This window comes from Gastrolobium bilobum, unplaced genomic scaffold, assembly GCF_033153095.1.
Source record: "Gastrolobium bilobum isolate Gb01-03AN ecotype WA unplaced genomic scaffold, APGP_CSIRO_Gbil_v1 utg1031, whole genome shotgun sequence".
NCBI lineage: Eukaryota > Viridiplantae > Streptophyta > Magnoliopsida > Fabales > Fabaceae > Gastrolobium > Gastrolobium bilobum.
The window spans coordinates 624,960-644,715 of record NW_026899326.1 but is presented as its reverse complement, the minus strand read 5'-3'; the positions used below and the strand labels follow the sequence as shown (position 1 = coordinate 644,715).

Sequence of the window (19,756 nt, the reverse complement as noted above, 5' to 3'; positions counted from 1 at the left end):
ATTTACATACTTTTATATGAGTGTGATAGGAAATTTTTTTTATAGCAAAAACAAAAAAATTCCCCCCAAATTTAATATAAAAAACCATTTCCTAAGAAGTAAGGTAAAAACCAAGGTTCCAAGTTATCTTCACTAATTACCTGTTACGAATTTACGATGGCTATTGGTGAATGGTGAGCGATGGAAATATTTAATATGCTTTATCTCCATCTATGATTTAGTGGTTTAAATCAATAAAAATTTGGTATTTTCTAATTTGCTTGTGTGGAGGAAAGAGAAATTTTATTTCTTTCTACAAGTGATAGTTTCTCAATGAAAAGAATAGATGTGTCAAAACTACTATAAATATTCTCGTGATCGATCGATGAGCACAAATCATGAAAAACCAATCAGGGAAGACCACCCAAACATGAACAGGCCCACTTTCCAAATTGGCAGGAGACAGGTGGACCAATATCATTGGGCCTCCGTTGCAAATGAAGGTAACAATACCATGGTGGGCTCTTCCACTTAGGTAATGACATCCACGAGGCTGAACAATATTAGGGACCGGTCATTATGTCTTTATCAAAGGTTTCACACGTAAATACCAAATATACCCCATCATAAGCATGTCAATTTGACTATTTGACAGTAAGATAAATGTCAATTTTATTTTGATAAAAAAATTATGACTATATAGCATTTTATTGTTCTTATATTGGAAATAATTATCTTATTTTACATGAGATAATTATCTCATGCACTAGATACAAATTAGATGTAGAATCCACTTTAAAAATTTTCTCTCTCCTTTATTCTCTCTCCTCTCTCTTTCATATGTGTGTGTAAGAGATTGTTTTTTTCTCATGTTAAATGAGAAAAACAATCCCCTTAATTTATTTATGGAAATATCTTCTTTCATATTATATGAGATAACTCGTCTCATATAACACACAAAAAATAGATATAATCCATTAAAATAAGTGGATTCCACTTATTTAAATGAGTCTCATCTACTTTTTTGTGTGTTGTATGAAATAACCAAGGAAGCACGGACACTCCAAAAAACAGGGAGTATCGTGTCCGACACGTCGACACGGTGTCCGACACGCGATCAACATTCCCGACACGTTGACATTTTGACACGCGAATTTGACTGTGTCCGACATGTTCCGACACTCTCCGACACGGTCAAATGACATTTTCGTAAAAAAATTAAAATATATTAATAAAGCTTCCACCTGATCATATCAATTTTTTTTTTTCTCCTTAAGTAGATAAGAGATCATCTCAGCATCATTGTTGTCAATTCTTATTATGCTCTTATTGCATCTCCTTCTCTTTGACCTCTTTCTTTAATATGATTTGATCTCTCTATCTGATATTATCTCTCTCTCTCTCTCTCTCTCTCTCTCACCCCAGTTCCTATTTTTTTTTATTAAAGCTTCCACCTTTATAAGGTGTTGATGGGTATTATTAATTTAGTTTTATTTTTTTGTTAAATTATTGAATATTAAATGAAATATACGCTATATAAATTAAAAATATTATTTAATATTAAAACGTGTCCAAATGTGTCGAAATCCATATTTTTTTAAGATTGACGTGTCGGAGTGTCGTGTCGTGTCACGTGTCGTATCGGTGCTACATAAGAAATAACTTATCTCATGCAACATTAGAAAAAATAATCCCTTTATTTATATATTGAGACTTCTTTATTTATATTGATAACATGTTGTTATTAATGGTAAGTGAAATCAACCCTTTATAGTATTCCGTTTATTGGACGGATGTCAAACTACTACCATTTAATTGGATAGTGCCCCTTTTGCTTTCTTATGTAATCTCTATCCGAGTATAAATATGATCATGACTTTGCACCTATTGCCTCTATAGTGTATAGTTCATAACCAGCAATATTATTTGGATTTTAAGTTTTTTCTTGTTTCATTTGAAATCTTCCTCTCTGGGTATTAGAAAAAGTGGGGGAAGAAGGTTTGAAAGATAAAGGTTCATCATACTTATGGCTGATGCATTTGATGAGCAGTGTGACTACCTCTTCAAAGCTGTTCTGATTGGTGATTCTGGAGTTGGGAAATCAAATCTGATATCAAGGTTTGCAAAACATGAATTCCTCCTTGATTCCAAGCCCACCATAGGTGTGGAATTTGCTTACAGGAACATCAGGGTCAGAGACAAACTTATCAAAGCCCAGATATGGGACACTGCTGGCCAAGAGAGGTAACTCATTATCCCCACTTAGTTTCTTTCCAACCACTTCCAATGAATGATTATGTTTTTGACTCTTTTGTTTGTCCCTTGCTTTTGTCTTCATAATCTTAGCAAATGTTTTGTTTTTCAAAGGTTAAAAAAAACTCTCCCTTAAACCCCGACTAGCAAAGCTGCAATAAAGACAATTCTTACATTCTTATTGTTTTTGGATTTAAATCCGTGATCTTTCATATATAAAAAGAGCAATTTTACCACTAGTTGAAATTCTCCCTCTTGTTTTGTTTTACAAAGGTTAATTAATCAAATTCTTAAGCTCAGAAACACATTAAAAGGATGCCCTTTTGAATATGCAAAATGCAGACAAGAACTCAGTAGCATAGACTTTTGCTTTCTATTTTTTATGTTAGTTTCATCCTTCTTTTGTTTCAATGAAAAGTTGAACACTTTTCTAGCTGGCATTTTCAATGTCAAAGTCGGTGTCCTTTGGGTTTGCTTAATCTAGAAGAATTTTAATTTTTTAATGAACTAAGCTAATTTGACATGATTGTTATTACTTATTAGACCTCCAATCTTGTTCAACTTTTCATTCCTTATCTACTTTCCCTACAAATATTATGTCCCACCTCTGTTTTCTTTTGCTGCATTTTTTTGTTAGCTAGCTTATATGTGCTGTTTGCTTTTGTACAGTGACAAAAAATAAAAAATAAAAAATAAAAAGAGAGAAAAAAGGACCAAAAAAGAGAAAAATAAAAACAAAATATTTTTTTATTACCAAAAAAAAAAAAACAAACAAAATATTTTTAGTATTATGTTAATTGTGCTACTCGTGCGTGATCATGAAGATATCTTGCATGTGATAAATTCAAAAGTGAAAACGAAAAGTCAGGGTTGCCAATTAAGTACAGGTTTGGCTTTGGTGGGGAAAGCAAAGTATAACTAGAATGCTTTCAGGTGGGACCTTGAAGATAATGGGATTATCATGAATTGAATTGTAAGCTTGGCATTGGATTTGTATGTTTATGGTTTGATATCAAAAACAAGATAGCTCACCAAATGAACATTTTAGTTATTGAGTCTAGGACATGCTTTCTTCCATTCAAAGTATGCTTTATTTGGAACCTCACCCAAGTTTCCACATTATTTTTTTGCACAGTTATTATTATTTTTAATGAAGGCTTTCATTTTTTATAAAATAAATTGATTTTAAAGGTATTTTAATAACTTAATATTATCAAGAGAATAAGCTGTTATTAAGTGGTTCTAATCTTGAGAGATTAAATTGAATTTGAAAAAAATAATTGTCAAAAGAATAAATGTTTTGAAATAAATTAATAAGATTAATGTTTCTCATGTTGTAGATGAGAATTTTAGCCCCGACACACATAAAAATATGTGTGACCCATATTTTCTTTTTCTTTCTTTTCTCTTCAAATGGCCCAATAATTTATAATGGTCAAAAGAAATGTTTTAGAAGTTTCATTAGTTGCAATAAAACTCCCGTGTTTGTATAGTTCATGTTGTAATATAATCAATCAAAGTGATTGGGATGCATTAAATTCAAAAACTAACCTGTATGAATTACTTCACATAAAAATTAAGATAATTGATTATTTTCAAGTCATAATTAATGGTTTTGTTCTTCCCATATTTTCGATTTAAAACAAGAACAATTCATTTATTTTTGAGTAATTAATTACTCGAGAATTCCTTTACTTCAGTTTGAATGGAATAATAAACTATTTCTAAAAATAATCCAATATCTTAATTCTAATTAGCTTAAGACCACTATTTGAAAAGGGTAGTTTAGTTTACCAAAAAAAAAAGAAAGAAAGAAAAGAAAAGGGTAGTTTATTATTTCATTTATTTGACTTCCCCAATTAAATTACTTAAATTTTCAAGGAAAGTTGGTTTTAAAATATTACAAAACATCTCAAAAGTGGTTTCAATTATGAGATTGATAAGACCATTTTTTGAAAACTTGAGGTTTCATGAGTTTAAGTGGGATCACTTTTATACCTTTACAAAAAATCCAAGTCCTAATGACTTATCTTTTAGGTGCTTTGATTAATCCTTACTAACTTTAATAATTGATTCTTGTCATCAAAACCTTGTTATGCCATGTTGATATGCACTTCCACTCACTTAAACACTACACTAATATTTGAATAGACTATTACCAAACCTTGTCATCAAAACCTTGTTTATTTTATTTTTCTAATATTATAATATTGGTTGTCTCTCAATTATAGCCATTGCTTAATTTGGGTTTTAAGAATGAATTTACATTATAATGTAATTGTATCATCATGATCTTATATTTAATTCTAAGAAATATGTATACAATTTTGTGGTAGGTTTAGAGCTATAACAAGCTCATACTACAGAGGAGCCCTGGGGGCAATGCTAGTGTATGACATAACCAAGAGAACAACTTTTATGAATGTAAGAAAATGGTTACATGAGTTAAGAGAGTTTGGAGGTGAAGACATGGTGGTTATTCTTGTAGGAAACAAAACTGATTTGGGTCAATCAAGGGAAGTTGAGAAAGAAGAAGGAAAAGGGTTTTCAGAAAAAGAAGGGTTATGTTTCATGGAAACCTCTGCTTTGCAAAATTTGAATGTTGAGGAAGCATTCTTACAAATGATCACTAAGATCCATGATATCACAAGCCAGAAAAGTTTGGAAGCCAAAATGAATGGGTCAACATTAAGTCTTTCTAGTGGGAAGGAGATTCATATAGCTGATGAAGTCACTGCTACTAAACAAGTTAATTGCTGTTCAAGATGAGTGCTTGCATGATCAATTTTTGCAACTATCTTTGATAAACTCAGTTATTGGTTCTTCCTATTTTCCCACTTCTCTTTGCATTTCCCCCCCTCTTCCTTTGGTCTTTTTCTTTAATGCATGATGCTCATGGAAATTTCTTTTAGAAGTGTTGAATTGATGATAGAATGTAAATGCTAGCTGATTTTTATATCATATGATTCTTCTTTTGTTTTAACATGAGTCTCTTTATTATATTTTTTATATGATTGTAAGCATGTTTAATACTTTTAACTAAATATTATCTTCAAAATATTTCAATTACAATTTTTTAAATAAAGTAAAATAATTCAAATATATACTATAATTTTATTTGCTATATAGAAATTCATAATCATATGTATTGAATTCAAAGAACCGTAAAATGCAATGGCAAATAACTAATTTGATATACCACCCAAAAAAAAAAAACTAATTTGATATCAAATGGGCCGAAAAATATTTTGTGGTTTAAATAAAAATTATTTTTTCCTTAGAAAGAAAAGATTGTGAAAACGATAAAACGACATTTTGTTTCAAATCATTTCGAGTAAAGTGCAACTTACTATTCTATAGGGATGGTTCATTTTCATGAAACCATCGTGTGTTTTCAATTGAAATAATTAACTGTATCATTACAATAATTAAACATATTTTTTAAGGGAAATATTACTCTCCTTCCACATGAGATATCATCTCTCATTTTCTCTCACTTCGATTTTCGTGCCACACTTTTTTTTTGTAATGGTAGGACCCACCTATTTTCTCTCTGCAACATAAGATATTTATCTTATGTTAAATGAGACTAATAAAACTCATTTTTAATTTAAAAATAAAAATATTTCTATTTTTCAACTCATTGACCACACCGGTCACCATGGCCACCATAACGATGCGGTAATAAATGGGCTTTTTGACCTTTTTTTACTATCAAAATTATCATTAAACTCATTTCAAAACATTTCACCTATTCTTATATACCAAAATATGGATCCAGATACTCGAGTATGTGTTGTTCCATGCAATATAAATGAATATCTGGGTCCATACTCGGGTATATGTTTAAAAAAAAAAAAAATTATGGGAATTTTCCAATGCATAGCTATCGAAAAGTTACTTAGAATAAAAAAAACATCTGATTTAGATACCTGAGTCAAAAGTTACGACTTTTCGAAGAATTTAAAGTTTTACTCTATAATTTCCAAAATTTTGTAATGCAAATAGGTTTTGTGATACCCACAAAGCTCATCCTGAGGTTAGTGAGTCAAGTCCAATATTATGAGTATATGACTATAGAAACTTATTTGATCCAAAAAATATGATGTTAAATTTTTACCAAGAGATTTTATAGTTAAATACGGACACCCGAGTGGTTAATTTTTTTTTTTCACTAGATTTTTTGGATTAAACAAGTTTCTATAGTTATTTATATATTGGACTTGACTCGAGTAACCTGAGGAGGAGCTTTGTGGGGATCATAAAAGAAATTTTAGACTAAAACTTTTGAAGGCTATAACTTTTGACTTTTCAAATCAGGTATTTTTCTTTTGATTTCAAATAACTTTTCGAGAGCTATACGCTAGAAAAATTCTGTATAATTTTTTTTGAACATATACTCGGGTATGGACTCAGATACTCGAGTATCTGAGTCTATACTCGAATATACAGGGGTAAATAGGTGAAATGATTTGATATGAGGACAAAGGTAATTTTTTAGGTCATAAAAGTTAAGGTGCTCAAAAATCTGTAATAAATGATGGTGGAGATAGTCTCATGATAGTGGTGGTAGTTAGGGTTGGCAAAACGGGCCAACCCGGCTCGACCCGGCCCATCCCGCATTCAACCCGAAAAAAAGGGGTCGGGTTAGGGTTGGCCCAAAAAGAGAAACGAGCCAGAAAACCCAACCCAGCCCGACCCAAGCCGGGTTAGGGTTGCCTCGCGGGTTGACTCAATAATCAGCTCGCGGGTTGGCTCAGAAAAAAGCTCGCAGGTTGGCTAAAAAAAAACTCGCGGGTTAGCTCGAAATAATGCCAACGGGTTTGCTCGCGGGTTGGTAGAGCACCAATACCTTAATAAAAGAATAAAGAAAATAATCGAATAAAAGGAATCTCCTGTAATTGCATAACCATTAACACAAATAGCAGAAACAAATGGAGGTTAGCTTAAAGAAGTAAGCATTATGGTTAAGTAATGAAAATGGAGATGATAATAACAAATAAATCCCCATATGAGCATATCTTATAGCTTTACCACACAACTACTGCAAAGCTGAACACTAAAACTAAATTCGCTTTACCATATTCTTCAGCACACAAAACCCAGTCTCCCAAATGAAGATCGGTGAGAATAATTTAGAACAGCAAAGAAGAATTATGTTATCGGTTCTTCGATTGAACAAGGGTTATTTATAGTTTAGAAAATAATTTAGAAAACAAAAAGGTAAACTAAATAAAAAGCAAAGTGAGAAGACCTTACTGTGAACAAGTTACAATTACAAAGTAGCGACTGAGATGAAATGATAAAGGGGGCAGAATCTTAGGGTTGGACAAAAGAACGAAGGAAAGTGACGACGATGCGCAGCGTATGGCAGTTTTGTAGTTTTGATATTATTTTTTTTAATTATATATATATATATATATATATATATATATATATATATATATATATATCCAACCCGCGAGTGGTAAGTGTCCAAGACACTATGTTTTTATGGCTAAAAAGAGTTTAAATAATTATTAAAATAGTTAAAAATATAGTGTTAAAACAATAAAACAGTAAAATAGAATGAATTGCCAACAAATAGACAAAATTCTAAATATTTGTTGTTGTTTAAGGTTGTTGAGACTAGAATAACAAAGTATCAATATGATAAGGACGAGGCAACAGTGAAATCCGCGGAGCAATGGGAAAATTAGAAATTAAATAATAAATAAAAAATTAAATAAATGTAACGCTCACCCCACTGCTCGCTGAAGCGAGCAAGTGGATGAGCAAACCACTAAAGCTCGCAATGCTTCTCGCTAAAGCAAGTGATTAGGTGACAAGCAAAAGTTTCTCGCTAAGCAGCTCGCTTTAGCGAGCAGGTCCAAAATTCAAAAACCCACATTTTTTCTTTAATTACGAAGCGAAGGAAGCCGTGAAATTATTCTGGAACGCGGAAAAAGAAGGCACTCAGAGACGAAGCGAAGGAAGGAGCGGAAAAGTAGCACTGGATCATGGCAGAGGAGAAGGAAGGAGTCAACTTTGCACCATTGATCATTACCATTAGACAAGTTTTATCATGAACTTCATTACTTTTGCAGTAGCTTTAAATTCTGTTTTTATCACTATGCGTAGCTAATTTACTTTTAGTAGTTAGGAAGATACAGAACCAATGGGTTCTTAGTTGATGTTTGTTTATTCTTATGAATTACATTCTTGTTTCTAAATTATGCAATCAATCTGATATTTATGCTTAGTTTTATTTATGACTTGATCACTCGTAGATAAACATACGAGTCATATATGACAATAGGGATGTTGGTGTATGATTCTGATTGGTTGATTGCTGGAATTTACATGATATAGGGATAGACTTGTGAATTTTATAACTGTGAGTTCTTGCGTTAATGCTTATTTTATGAAAGAATACTAAGGGATTAGGCTTTGGATTAGAATAAAGAATTAAATTACCAAGGGATTGAGATTTAGTCAATTATAGAAAGAGCTGTTAATAATTTAATCTTAAATGTAATCGTAAGAATATGCAAACTCGTTAAGAAACCATTAGGGAAGTTGAATCCTAACTGCGCCTTTTTATTAAAAATCTAAACTCAATTTCTAGTATTCTAAATTCTGAATTTAATTTCTAAAATATAAAAAACCAAAAATAGTTTTACAAATTCTGCTTTTAATTAAATCACAATATTCTCAAGAAAACCTTTAATGATCGATCCAACTTTAATTAAATAAATATATTATTGCTTGGTCATCAGTCCTCGTGGGATCGACAACTTTCTTATCACTTTATTACTTGTACGACCGGTACACTTGCCGAGTTCGCAACAAGTTTTTAGCGCCGTTGCCGGGGACTAATTAATCAACATTAATCTTATCTATAAAATTATAGATTGGATCATTTTTTATTATTATTTTTTATTTGTTTTATTTTTGTTAGTTTTTAGTTTCTTTGTTTTATTTTTATTTTTATTTTGCGTATTTTATTTTATTTTAGTTTTTATTTTTATTTTTACTGTCATTTACTTTGCTTTGTTAGTTTAATATTTTTATTGTTATTTATTTTATTTAGTTTGCTTTAAATTTTAAATTTTAAATTTTCTGTTAGTTAGTGGTTTCCGTTAGTTGGACCCACTGAGCCTTAGTTTTTCTGGTTTATGCATCTGCGAGGCACTGTTAATCCCAGTTACCTACAGTACGAACCAGAGTTAGGACGTTTAGAAAGAACTAATAGGAAACGTTTGACCGCGAAGAAGACGCAAGACACATCGAGCTCTAATTTTGCGAAATAACCAATCATGGCTGAGGAAAATCAAAATCCACCTGAAGAACTGATGAGTCACTTCTTAAACCCTAATTTCTCGCATCCGACTGCGAGTATTAGAAGACCTCAAATCCCAGCCAATAATTTCGAAATAAAAGCCTCATTCCTGAATTTAATTCAAAGTAATCTATTTGAAGGAGACCCGATCGAAGACCCAAACCGCCACATCACCAAGTTTCTACAATTGTGTAGCCTCATTAAAGCTAATGGGGTTCCTCCTGAAGAAATCCGATTAATGTTTTTTCCCTTTTTCTTTAAAAGGAAGGGCACTTAATTGGCTGGAATTGCAACCTACTAATAGTATTTCTACATGGGATGAATTGGTTGAGAAATTCCAAAAGAAGTTCTTCACATTATCCCGATTCTATGAGTTGAAGGAATAAATTGACAACTTCAAGCAACTTGAAGGCGAATCTCTGTGCGTAAGATGAGGAAGATTTAAAGAACTAATCAGGAGATGTCCATAATACGTTTTATCTAATGGCGAGAAGGTCCGAATTTTCTACAAAGGAGTTACTCCGACTTATCGAGTACTTCTTAACGCTGCAGCTGGAGGGAGTATCGGAGAAATCTCTCCCACGAGGGCTATTGAGCTAATTAAGAAGATGGCATCTGAAGATAACGAGGTCACACCATTTCAACCTAAGAAAGGAGTTTTGCAGTTAGAAGGGTACAACGCTATGTTAGCCAAACAAGACAAGATGGATCAAAGGCTAGAATCACTTGTTAAACTCTTTACCCAAAATCAAATCTCTACGGTTAACTCTCAATTTCCTGTAGTTTGCGATACTTGTGGTGGACCACACACTCCTGAAAATTGTGACACTATGGTAACGATTGATCCAGCTGAGGTTAATGGAATCTGGAATAACCAGAGGAGAGAAAATCCTTATGGAAATACGTACAATCTGAGATGGAGGAATCATCCTGGTTTATCCTATAAAAATGGGCCCCAACAAAATAATACGAATTTCCTACAAGCCCAACCTAGTTAGAAGGCCGCATGGGAAGTTGCATTCGAAAAGATGGCCCAGTCTCAAAAAAATTTCGCAGAAGAAACGAGAGCATCTTTAAAGAATTAAGAAGCTTCCATAAAGAATCTGGAAATTCAGATTGGTCAGCTTGCCAAACAGATGGCTGAGAGGCCTCCAGGAACCTTTCCTAGTAATACAATTATTAATCCCAAGGAACAATGTAATGCCATCATTACAAGGGAAAGTTTGGAAATACCAATAGTTGCACTGAGTAGTGAAAAAGATGCAGAGAAGGAAAATCCTGCTAAAGAAAAAGTTAATGATCATGTCGATAGAGATGTCATAATTATTGGAGGACCATTAAATGACACCCCACGTAAAAAAGTAATAAAGAATCCTTCTTTAGAAGAAAGATTGAAAGCGTTGGGGGATAACCCGTATGTTAAGGCTCCTTATCCTCAGAGGTTACAGCAGTACAAGCAGAAGAAAAATTTCTCTAAATTCTTAGAGATTTTTAAGAAGCTGCACATCAATATCCCTTTTGCGGAAGCTTTAGAGAAAATGCCATCATATGCTAAGTTTCTAGAAGAGATCCTAACCAAGAAGCGGAAGCTCACAGTAGAAGGATCACTATTTTGACAGAGGAGTGTGGTGCAATCATGCAGAAGAATTTACCTTCGAAATTAAAGGATTCAGGGAGTTTTAGTATCCCTTGCACGATTGGCTCGATGACAATAAAGAGAGTTTTATGTGATTTAGGTGCCAGCATCAACGTAATGCCATTATCTATGATGAAGAAGCTGGGAATCACAGAAGTGAAGCCGATCAATATGATTCTACAACTAGCTGACGGCTCCACCAAGCAAGCATATGGAGTAATAGAGGACATACTTGTTAAGGTGGACAAGTTCATCTTCCCGATGGACTATGTTATCTTGGATATAGAGGAGGACGCTATTGTTCCCATGATCTTTGGTAGACCTTTCTTAGCGACCTTCGAAGCGCTAATTGATGTGCCTAAGGGTGAATTAATCTTAAGGGTGGAAGGAAAAATGGCTATTCTCAAAATGTTTGAAAAAGAAACTCTACCACCTACAACTCAGCCAGAGAAAATTTTCTTTATTGAGGAAAAGAAGGCTGAAGAAGAAGAAAAGAAAGATCATAAGCCAAATGAGAGTTGCAAGCCGGAGGTGATGATGGCAAAGCCTAAGAGCAAAGGAAAGCACATCAAGACCAAGTATAGAGTTCTTGAGGCCAAACCTTCTCGCCCATATGCACGAGAGTACTATTACGACAAAGCAATATTTATGATAAAAGGAATGGCATCATCTTTGAATTCCGGCTACAAGCCGCCATGATTAATGAAGATGTAACGTCAAGCTAATGACGTTAAACAAGCGCTCTTAGGAGGCAGCCTAAGAATTTATCGTTTTTAAGTTAATCATTTTAGTTTTATTTTTCTTTTGTTTATCTATTTTGATTAATGATGACTTTGGTGATGTACAGATTTTATTTGCTCACTCTGTTGTGAGCATGATTGCTACTATTGACTTTATCTGATGATATTTTTGAGATGATGTGTGCAGTTCTTTCTTTTTGATTTATTAATTGCTGAGGACAGCAAATTCCTAAATCTGGGAATGGGGACGCACCGCACCACATATATATAGTAGCAGTAGTAGCAGTTGGTACAACTATGATCCCTGTGATGAGAAGAGCCGCAAATTTTTTCAGAAAAATAGGGAAAATTCGTTTCCTTATTCCTCTTTATTTTATTATGTCTCTTCTTTTCTTTGTCTAAATTAATAAATCATGCTAAGTTAGAATTAGTCAGTAAAATTAATTTATGATATGATGACTTAGAGTATATTTGTTTTATGAATGAGCATTGATTGAGTTAGTCTAAGAGTCAGTAAGAATAATAAAATTACAGTATGAGTGATTGAGAAAGAGCATAAATTACTGAATTGCACACATATAACCGTGAGGTTTGAGCCTAAACAGAAAATTCTTTTCAGTGTGCATTTCACTGTTGAAAATATTACCAGAACTTGCTTTGTTTCTCCTTGAAGTAATTATTTGCATGCATGTTTGAAATGATTGAGGCATTTTATTGTTTTAACTAGTTAGCCAAAAAGCCAATCATTATGATATCCTTTGTTTAGCCCCTTGAGCTTAAGCCTTTTATGTTCTTAATACCTGACATCTTAATTAGCCACTCTACATACACATCTACCTCGATTGGATTATATAAATTTCATGGTAGGGTGTAAACATGAGTACTTTGTCATGTAATTCAAAGTGGTGAAAAAGGAAGTTAGGTGAATAGAGCAAAAACAAAGGTTGAAAAATGGTGAAAAATAAAAATATTTATTGTTTCTATGCAAATAAAAGTGTTGTAAAATGAAAATGAAAACGAGAAAAGTATTGGAGGTTGAAAAAGAAAAGAAATAAAAGTGCTGAAAAAGAAAAAGGAAGGAAGAAAGAAGAAAAATGATTATTGTTTGAGTGTTTACACTCTACCATGATCTTTTTGTATTTCATTGTTTTAGCTAGTTTTTCCTTATTTATCTTACCTTCAGCCCAGCCTCATTACAACCTGAATAAAGACCTCTTGATCTTTGTGCATGTGAATTAATTATGGAAAGTGAGAATATTATCAAGCTTATGAAAATATTGATACAGTGAAAATTTGAGTGAAACACTTACCCTTAGACAGATTAGTGATGAGTGACTTGATATATCTAGTGAGGGATGTGTTAAAACTCAGTGTTTATGCTTAATTGACTTAACTCATACTTTGATTTTATAACTTGCTTACTTTCAAGTCTGCTTAGTTAATTGTTTGTTCTTAAAATCCTATTATTTTTTTGTCTAAGTCTGATCATTCGTAAATTGATGTATTGCCTAGTTTATATTAAGCATGCTTACATTATTCCATGTTTTTAATTCAATTCATTGCTGAGGACAGCAATGAGTAAATCTGGGAATGTTTTGATAAGTGTCCAAGACACTATGTTTTTATGGCTAAAAAGAGTTTAAATAATTATTAAAATAGTTAAAAATATAGTGTTAAAACAATAAAACAGTAAAACAGAATAAATTGCCAACAAATAGACAAAATTCTAAATAGTTGTTGTTGTTTCAGGTTGTTGAGACTAGAATAACAAAGTATCAATATGATAAGGACGAGGCAACAGTGAAATGTAACATGACAAAAACAAAAACCTTAACTAAATATGCCTAAGTTTGCCTTCACTTTTCCTTTTATCTTTCATGTCCATATCCCTTACTAAATTAACTAACTGACCATAGTAAAATGAAATGTGGAGCTGATGAGTTATTTACATTTCATATGACAGCCAATCTCATTTGCTGTAGCATATGGTGGCACAACCTTCAAGGGTCTTTCAGAGAGTACACATGGATGGAATGAAGTTTCAACAACTCAATGGGTAACCTGAAGCCTTCTATTTACTTTTGTCATACTAGTCAAAGTGATTACTGAGTGTAATGTGGGAAACATATTTATTTTTGTTTCTATTCTTAAGATAAATCTCATTGCATTTTAGTTTCTTGCATAATTTCAATTTTAGTTTCTACAGAGCTAAAAATCTAAACCTACTTGAATGCTGTTATTGCTCCTTGTTCACGTCTAATATAAGTGTTGCACTGCAAGTATTTTTGTTATTTGGCTTTGGAATATCTGGTAATTTTTCTTAATATGTAGTCTTTGATTTTGTCTCTCTTCAAGTGTTCATTTTCTTTGCTATTGGTTTTCAATTCAGTTTCTTTTGTACATCATCATGACTTTGATCCTGTACACTTGAGGAGAATGGTCTCTCATGCATTAAAAAAGAGAGAGAATAATGCTACTTTATAAAAGGACTTGAAGGTTCTCAAAATTGTAATCATGATATTGCAAAGTTGAGAAAGTACATATTCTTTGATGATAGTTGATTGTATTAACCAATTTTGGTCTGATGCTTAGTAATTTCTCTTTTTTGACTATATGCAGTAATTCTGTTGGGTTTCATCACCAAAATTGCTAAGGCCTCTATGGAAAATGAACTAGCTGAGCATGCCCAAATAAACAACAGTTTGGCTCCTGAAATGCTACCTCTTATAACAGGCAAAGAACTGAACCTCCCAAAGCCTGTCACTGTCAGAATAGATCCATTGAGAGAGTATCTTGAAAGAAAAATGATGGTTACTGTGTGAGGTGAATGTGAAGTTTTGATCTGTTCCATTCAGACCTTGAGTCAGGTGCAATATTTGAAGAGTATTACTAAGTGGAAAATTTATTGTATCTGCTCACTGCTTATATTTTCGCCAAAAAGCACTATGTTTGTGTGCTTGTGAAATCTTTCATTGCAAGTAATGTAAAGGAATTCAAAAAATAAGGGTAATAAAAGGGGGCAAAATGGAATACAAATAATACAGATTATATATAGATTCTTAAGGTCCTTGTAAAAATAATTTAAAGGGTGGAAAAAGTTAAAACTATTAAAATTGATCCAATTTTAATTAGAGGGAGGTATTATATAATTTTATTAACAACAAAATTACTTATAATCATATTTCATTTATTGAATTGACTATTCAAAAATGATTAATAACTTTTCATAAGATGGGATAAAAATCAAAATGCCACGTTTTGGGGAAAAAATATTTTGATTCGTTATGTTTAAGTCCCGTTAAATAACCTCACTAATGAGACCATTTTTTTTTGCCACCTGTAACGCCTGACAACTTGCAAGAATCAACTATTAACACGAGACTTTTCAGCGTGCTTTGTCCTCACTCGCACACTTCCCGTGAAAACTTCCCAGGAGGTCACCCATTCCAGAATTGCCCCAAGTCAAACACGCTTAACTACGAAGTTCTTCCGTTCTGGGCTACCGAAAAGTAGATGCATCTTTTTAGTATAGGTAGTATCAATTAATTCTTATAAGTTATTCTCAACTTTACCGTCCTGTACCAGCATAGTCTCTGAAATTCCTCTCTTTCGGGTGTTGATTCGATTCATTCATGTACCCCCGTCGCTGGAAGCCTGCCAAGAGCCGCTCCTTGTCCATGCCCTTTTGCACCGACGATCACTCCCCGCCCTCGGCAGCGCCCGTGATGTTACATGCCCACCAGCTTCTGCCTGGTTCGTCCTCGAACCACACCGTACTGAAAGAGAGGCCCTACTCTGATACCACTTGTAACGCCTGGCAACTTGCAAGGATCAACGACTGTCTCCACACACTAACACGAGACTTTTCAGCGTGCTTTTTCCTCACTCGCACACTTCCCGAGAAAACTTCCCAGGAGGTCACCCATCCCATAATTGCCCCAAGTCAAGCGCGCTTAACTATGGAGTTCTTCCGTTTCGGGCTACTGAAAAGTAGATGCATTTTGTTAGTATAGGTAGTACCAATTAATTCTTATAAGTTATTCCCAACTGTACCGTCCCATACCAGCACAGTCTCTGGAATCCCTCTCTTTCGGGTATTAATTCAATTCATTCATGTACCCCCGTCGCTGGAAGCCTGCCAGGAGTCGTTCCTTGTCCATGCCCTTTCGCACCGGCGATCACTTCCTGCCCTCGTCAGCGCTCGGGATGTTACACCACCTGAGCCAATGAGTTAGTCCTGCTAACTCAATCTGCGTGAATGGTTTGATGGTCCCATCTACACTAGCAATGTTAAACGAATTAGGGATCTTTGGCTCGGTTCGTGAAGGTGTGGCTTACATGTCTAAAATTGATTGTTGGAACTAAGTTTTGCCTTGTATAAAAGCTCGTTTAATGTCTCAAACTTCAATTCAAAAAATCGGCCTTAGAATCTCTTAGGCTGGCCTAGCATACTAAGAAAAAGCGCATAGTGGTATATGGCCAATTGGATGGCAAATTTTGTAGTTTTTGCTAACTATTTTGGCTTTATGTTGCAGGCAAAAGTCACATGGGCAGATTAGTGAGAGTTGAGGAAATATGGACTGTTGGATCAAAGAAAAAAATAATGGATGGCTGAGAAATGCTTTGGTTTTTAGTTAAATAGGAGTCTTAGATACAGAGATATACACTTTGCAACTCTTCTTCGTTAGTTTTTAGTTTTCAATTCCAGAAGTTTGTTTTGAGTTCTTGAATATTTTGTTAAGTTCTAGCTTTGTTCTTCGAGTTCTGGTAACAAGAGCAAGCGTGAAACTCCTTTCTTGGAGGGATCCAAGACTCAGCTACATGCAAACTCTGTTTCTACATTTTCCAAGTCTAAGTTTTCTATTTTTCTGAACATTGTAATTATAGATACTGGTGTATACCTAAACTCTTTTCTTTCTAAGTTGGTAATGCGTGTTATTTTCTATTTCAGAATTTTTAGTTTCATTCACTGATAGCATGGCTTGCTAATTTTCTCTTTACTGGAATTCAAGATGAGTGGATAAACCCATTTATTTTCAGAACATTGTGAGACTTTCTTTTATCTCATTTGATTAGCAACTCTCTTAGTTTCAAGAAATCTTGGGAAATATTCTTGAACATTCTTGCATGAGTTGTGATAGAGAAATCAAGTGAATGCATTATATTCTGTGATGAAAGTAATTGAACCTTTTAGGTAAGGGATAACCAAATGAAGAATTTGACATTTTTTGTATAAAGAATCAAAAGACCCTGGGAAATGATCCTTTTGGGGATTAAAACTGGAATTGGGAAATTCCAGCGAAATAGCTTTAGTAATTCAAATTATGTGATGAAAGGCCTTAAAAGTGAAAAAATGCAGGGATGTGAATTGCTTTAGGGAAGTCCATGAATTGAGAATTCGAGAATCTTTTCATTGTTGATATTTGTTACTTAACCATTTTAGTTCCATTTGTTAATCCAGTTTTAATTACAAAACCAATTTCATTTTGTTCTGGATACCCACTTAGGCCTAGCAAGATTGAGCCCCATATCACTAAGTCCACAATCTAGAACCTTCTAGAGGGCACCAATGACAAGCCATAGAGGCTCTCCACTGGGACATCTGTCTTTCCCTGCACTGTTGTCCCTGTACACTGACAGTAGGCAGCATGTCTTGTCTCAAGACAAGACATGGCTTGATGAGACAGCTCATGGGACTGACCAGTTCACTCCCCATTCCCACATGCTGGAATTGGCTCTCCTCTCAAAATATCCCCTTACACATGGAGGGGGGATCTTCTTCTCTACTATATACCTATGTTGTTACTCTACCCCTTGGCAGAGCCATCTTGGCCACACACACATCCTCTTATGCACACCATGGGAAGCCTCTACGACGCTTTGGTCTCTTCCATTGCCACCTTGAGCACTCCTATATTAACATACTTTACCCTCTATGTGACACATCTATGTACCCCCGTGATGCATTGGCGACGTCTGTGCGAAACTACAAATTCCTATTCCCACCCAAATATGGAAAAAGCTTTCTGTATATACCTTCTCCGCGTTTATCTTCTCAACCACAAGTTTAGGGTCAAACCCTTTCTTTTATGCTCTGAAAGAAGCCAGAGAACCCAAATCTACAGAAAGAAAAAGAAAGACCAGACTAACAAGGACAAGAAAGAAAACTAAAGAGATGCAACCAACAACCACATCAGACAAACCAAATAAGAATACCAGAATCAGAACTAGGAGCTTGAAGATCAGAAAAACCAGATCAGAAAAGCAAAGAGACAACCAGAATCAGAACTGAAAAACCAGAAGCTACCTAAAGAAAATCAGAACCAGAACCAAACTAGAAGAACTGACCAGAAAAGAAAAGTCAACCAAGCTGAGTGCGATTAGAGATTTAAAACCTACAACCTTATGCTCCAGCCAAAGACGCTCCCGGTAGTACCCACCAACCACATCTGCATAGAACGGCGAAATCGATAATCTTGCTTCAACTTTCGGTCAACCCCATCATCTTTGGCCGATCAAGCACCATTTTTCCTGGTCGGCCAACTATCAAGTTACTCGGCCAGTCATCAAGCTTCAGCGATCAACCTGTACCTTCTACATCTACCTTTGGGACATTTCCTCATGCAACACATTGCAACCTCAACAGCACAACAATCCTTCTCGCCTCACACAGATCCAATGATCCATCAGCGAAAGGGATCCACTGGTTGTTCTTCTCAGCCAACAACAACCCAACATTAGAGTACCCATTCAGTCTTCCATCGCCGGGGACGACGCTGCAACTCTACCAGCTCGAACCGTTCCAACCTGTTTGCGCAACTCTGGCTTTGAGTGGTCATTCGCGATCGAAAATCATCATCATTTGCTAAGGCCGTAACAAGACATACTTCTTTGTTTCTATTTTGTGAAATTTCAATGACACGTGGTGACTATTTACTGGACCACACTTTGGCAAGTTAGCTTCCCGAGCACACCTTTCAACGTCTTTCTCTGGATATGTTCATTTTGCAAACTTCTTCTATCCTCTTATTTTTAAGTTAGAAGTTAGTTAAAATTAAAAAAAATAAACTTAAAAAAAGAAGCTAAAAGTTGTTTGGAAATTATATAAAAAATTTAGCTTAAAATTTACTTAAAAGCACATATTTCAAGAAGATTATATCTCTCTATCTTTATCACTCTTCATTCTAAAAAAACACACAATTCAAGAAAAACTGAAAAAAAAACTTCTCTTAGGAGCTTTTAGTTTTCAGCTTTTTTATTCATTATAAAAAAAATAGCTTTTCATTATAAGAGTTTTTCCCAAGACTTGTTTGACCTAACTTATGCTTATAAATAGCTTCTAACTTAAAAAAGAGAGAATCCAAAGAGTCACTTAATCCATTACTGACCCTAAATGCCAAAGCTATAAATTGTTTTAATAATGGTGGGCTCGTGGAGTTTGTTTTCACCTCATTATTTATTAAATTACTTTCATTTCTATTATTTCGATGGCGTCTCTAATAACTGAATTTGCACACAATCATGTGAGACCCAATCAAGTTTTAATTCTGGAAATTAAAAGTTTATTAAAGACCAGCCTTTCGCGTTGCTTCCGGCTGCTCAATTGGAAGACTAGCCCTTACATTACACCTTCTCAACAAGAAGACCTGCCCTTCCGCCCGTTCAACAAGACATGCCCTTCCGCCTTCCCAACAAGAAGACAAGCATTTATCAACTTACTCAAAGTTGTCTAACCAGCATCTACACACCAAAGTGTCTAGTAAGACTCACACTATCAGGTTATATTTTCAGCATACGGCAATAACATCTCGCCTTATATATGATTCT

At 34.2% G+C, this 19,756-nt stretch overlaps 1 protein-coding gene across 2 annotated transcripts; it reads left to right on the top strand.

Moving 5' to 3' along the window:
- Positions 1-1,905: 1,905 nt before the first annotated feature.
- Positions 1,906-5,172, top strand: LOC133289688 (ras-related protein RABA6b-like). Of its 2 annotated transcripts, none has more exons than XM_061487682.1 (2): positions 1,906-2,223; positions 4,575-5,172. In XM_061487682.1, exons 1-2 carry the CDS (start codon positions 2,006-2,008, stop codon positions 4,999-5,001), a joined length of 645 nt encoding a protein of 214 aa, XP_061343666.1. In that variant the 5' UTR covers positions 1,906-2,005; the 3' UTR covers positions 5,002-5,172. The 2 variants fall into 2 exon arrangements, with proteins under 2 accessions (XP_061343666.1, XP_061343665.1); XM_061487681.1 differs by having other exon boundaries at positions 4,569-5,172.
- Positions 5,173-19,756: the final 14,584 nt, after the last annotated feature.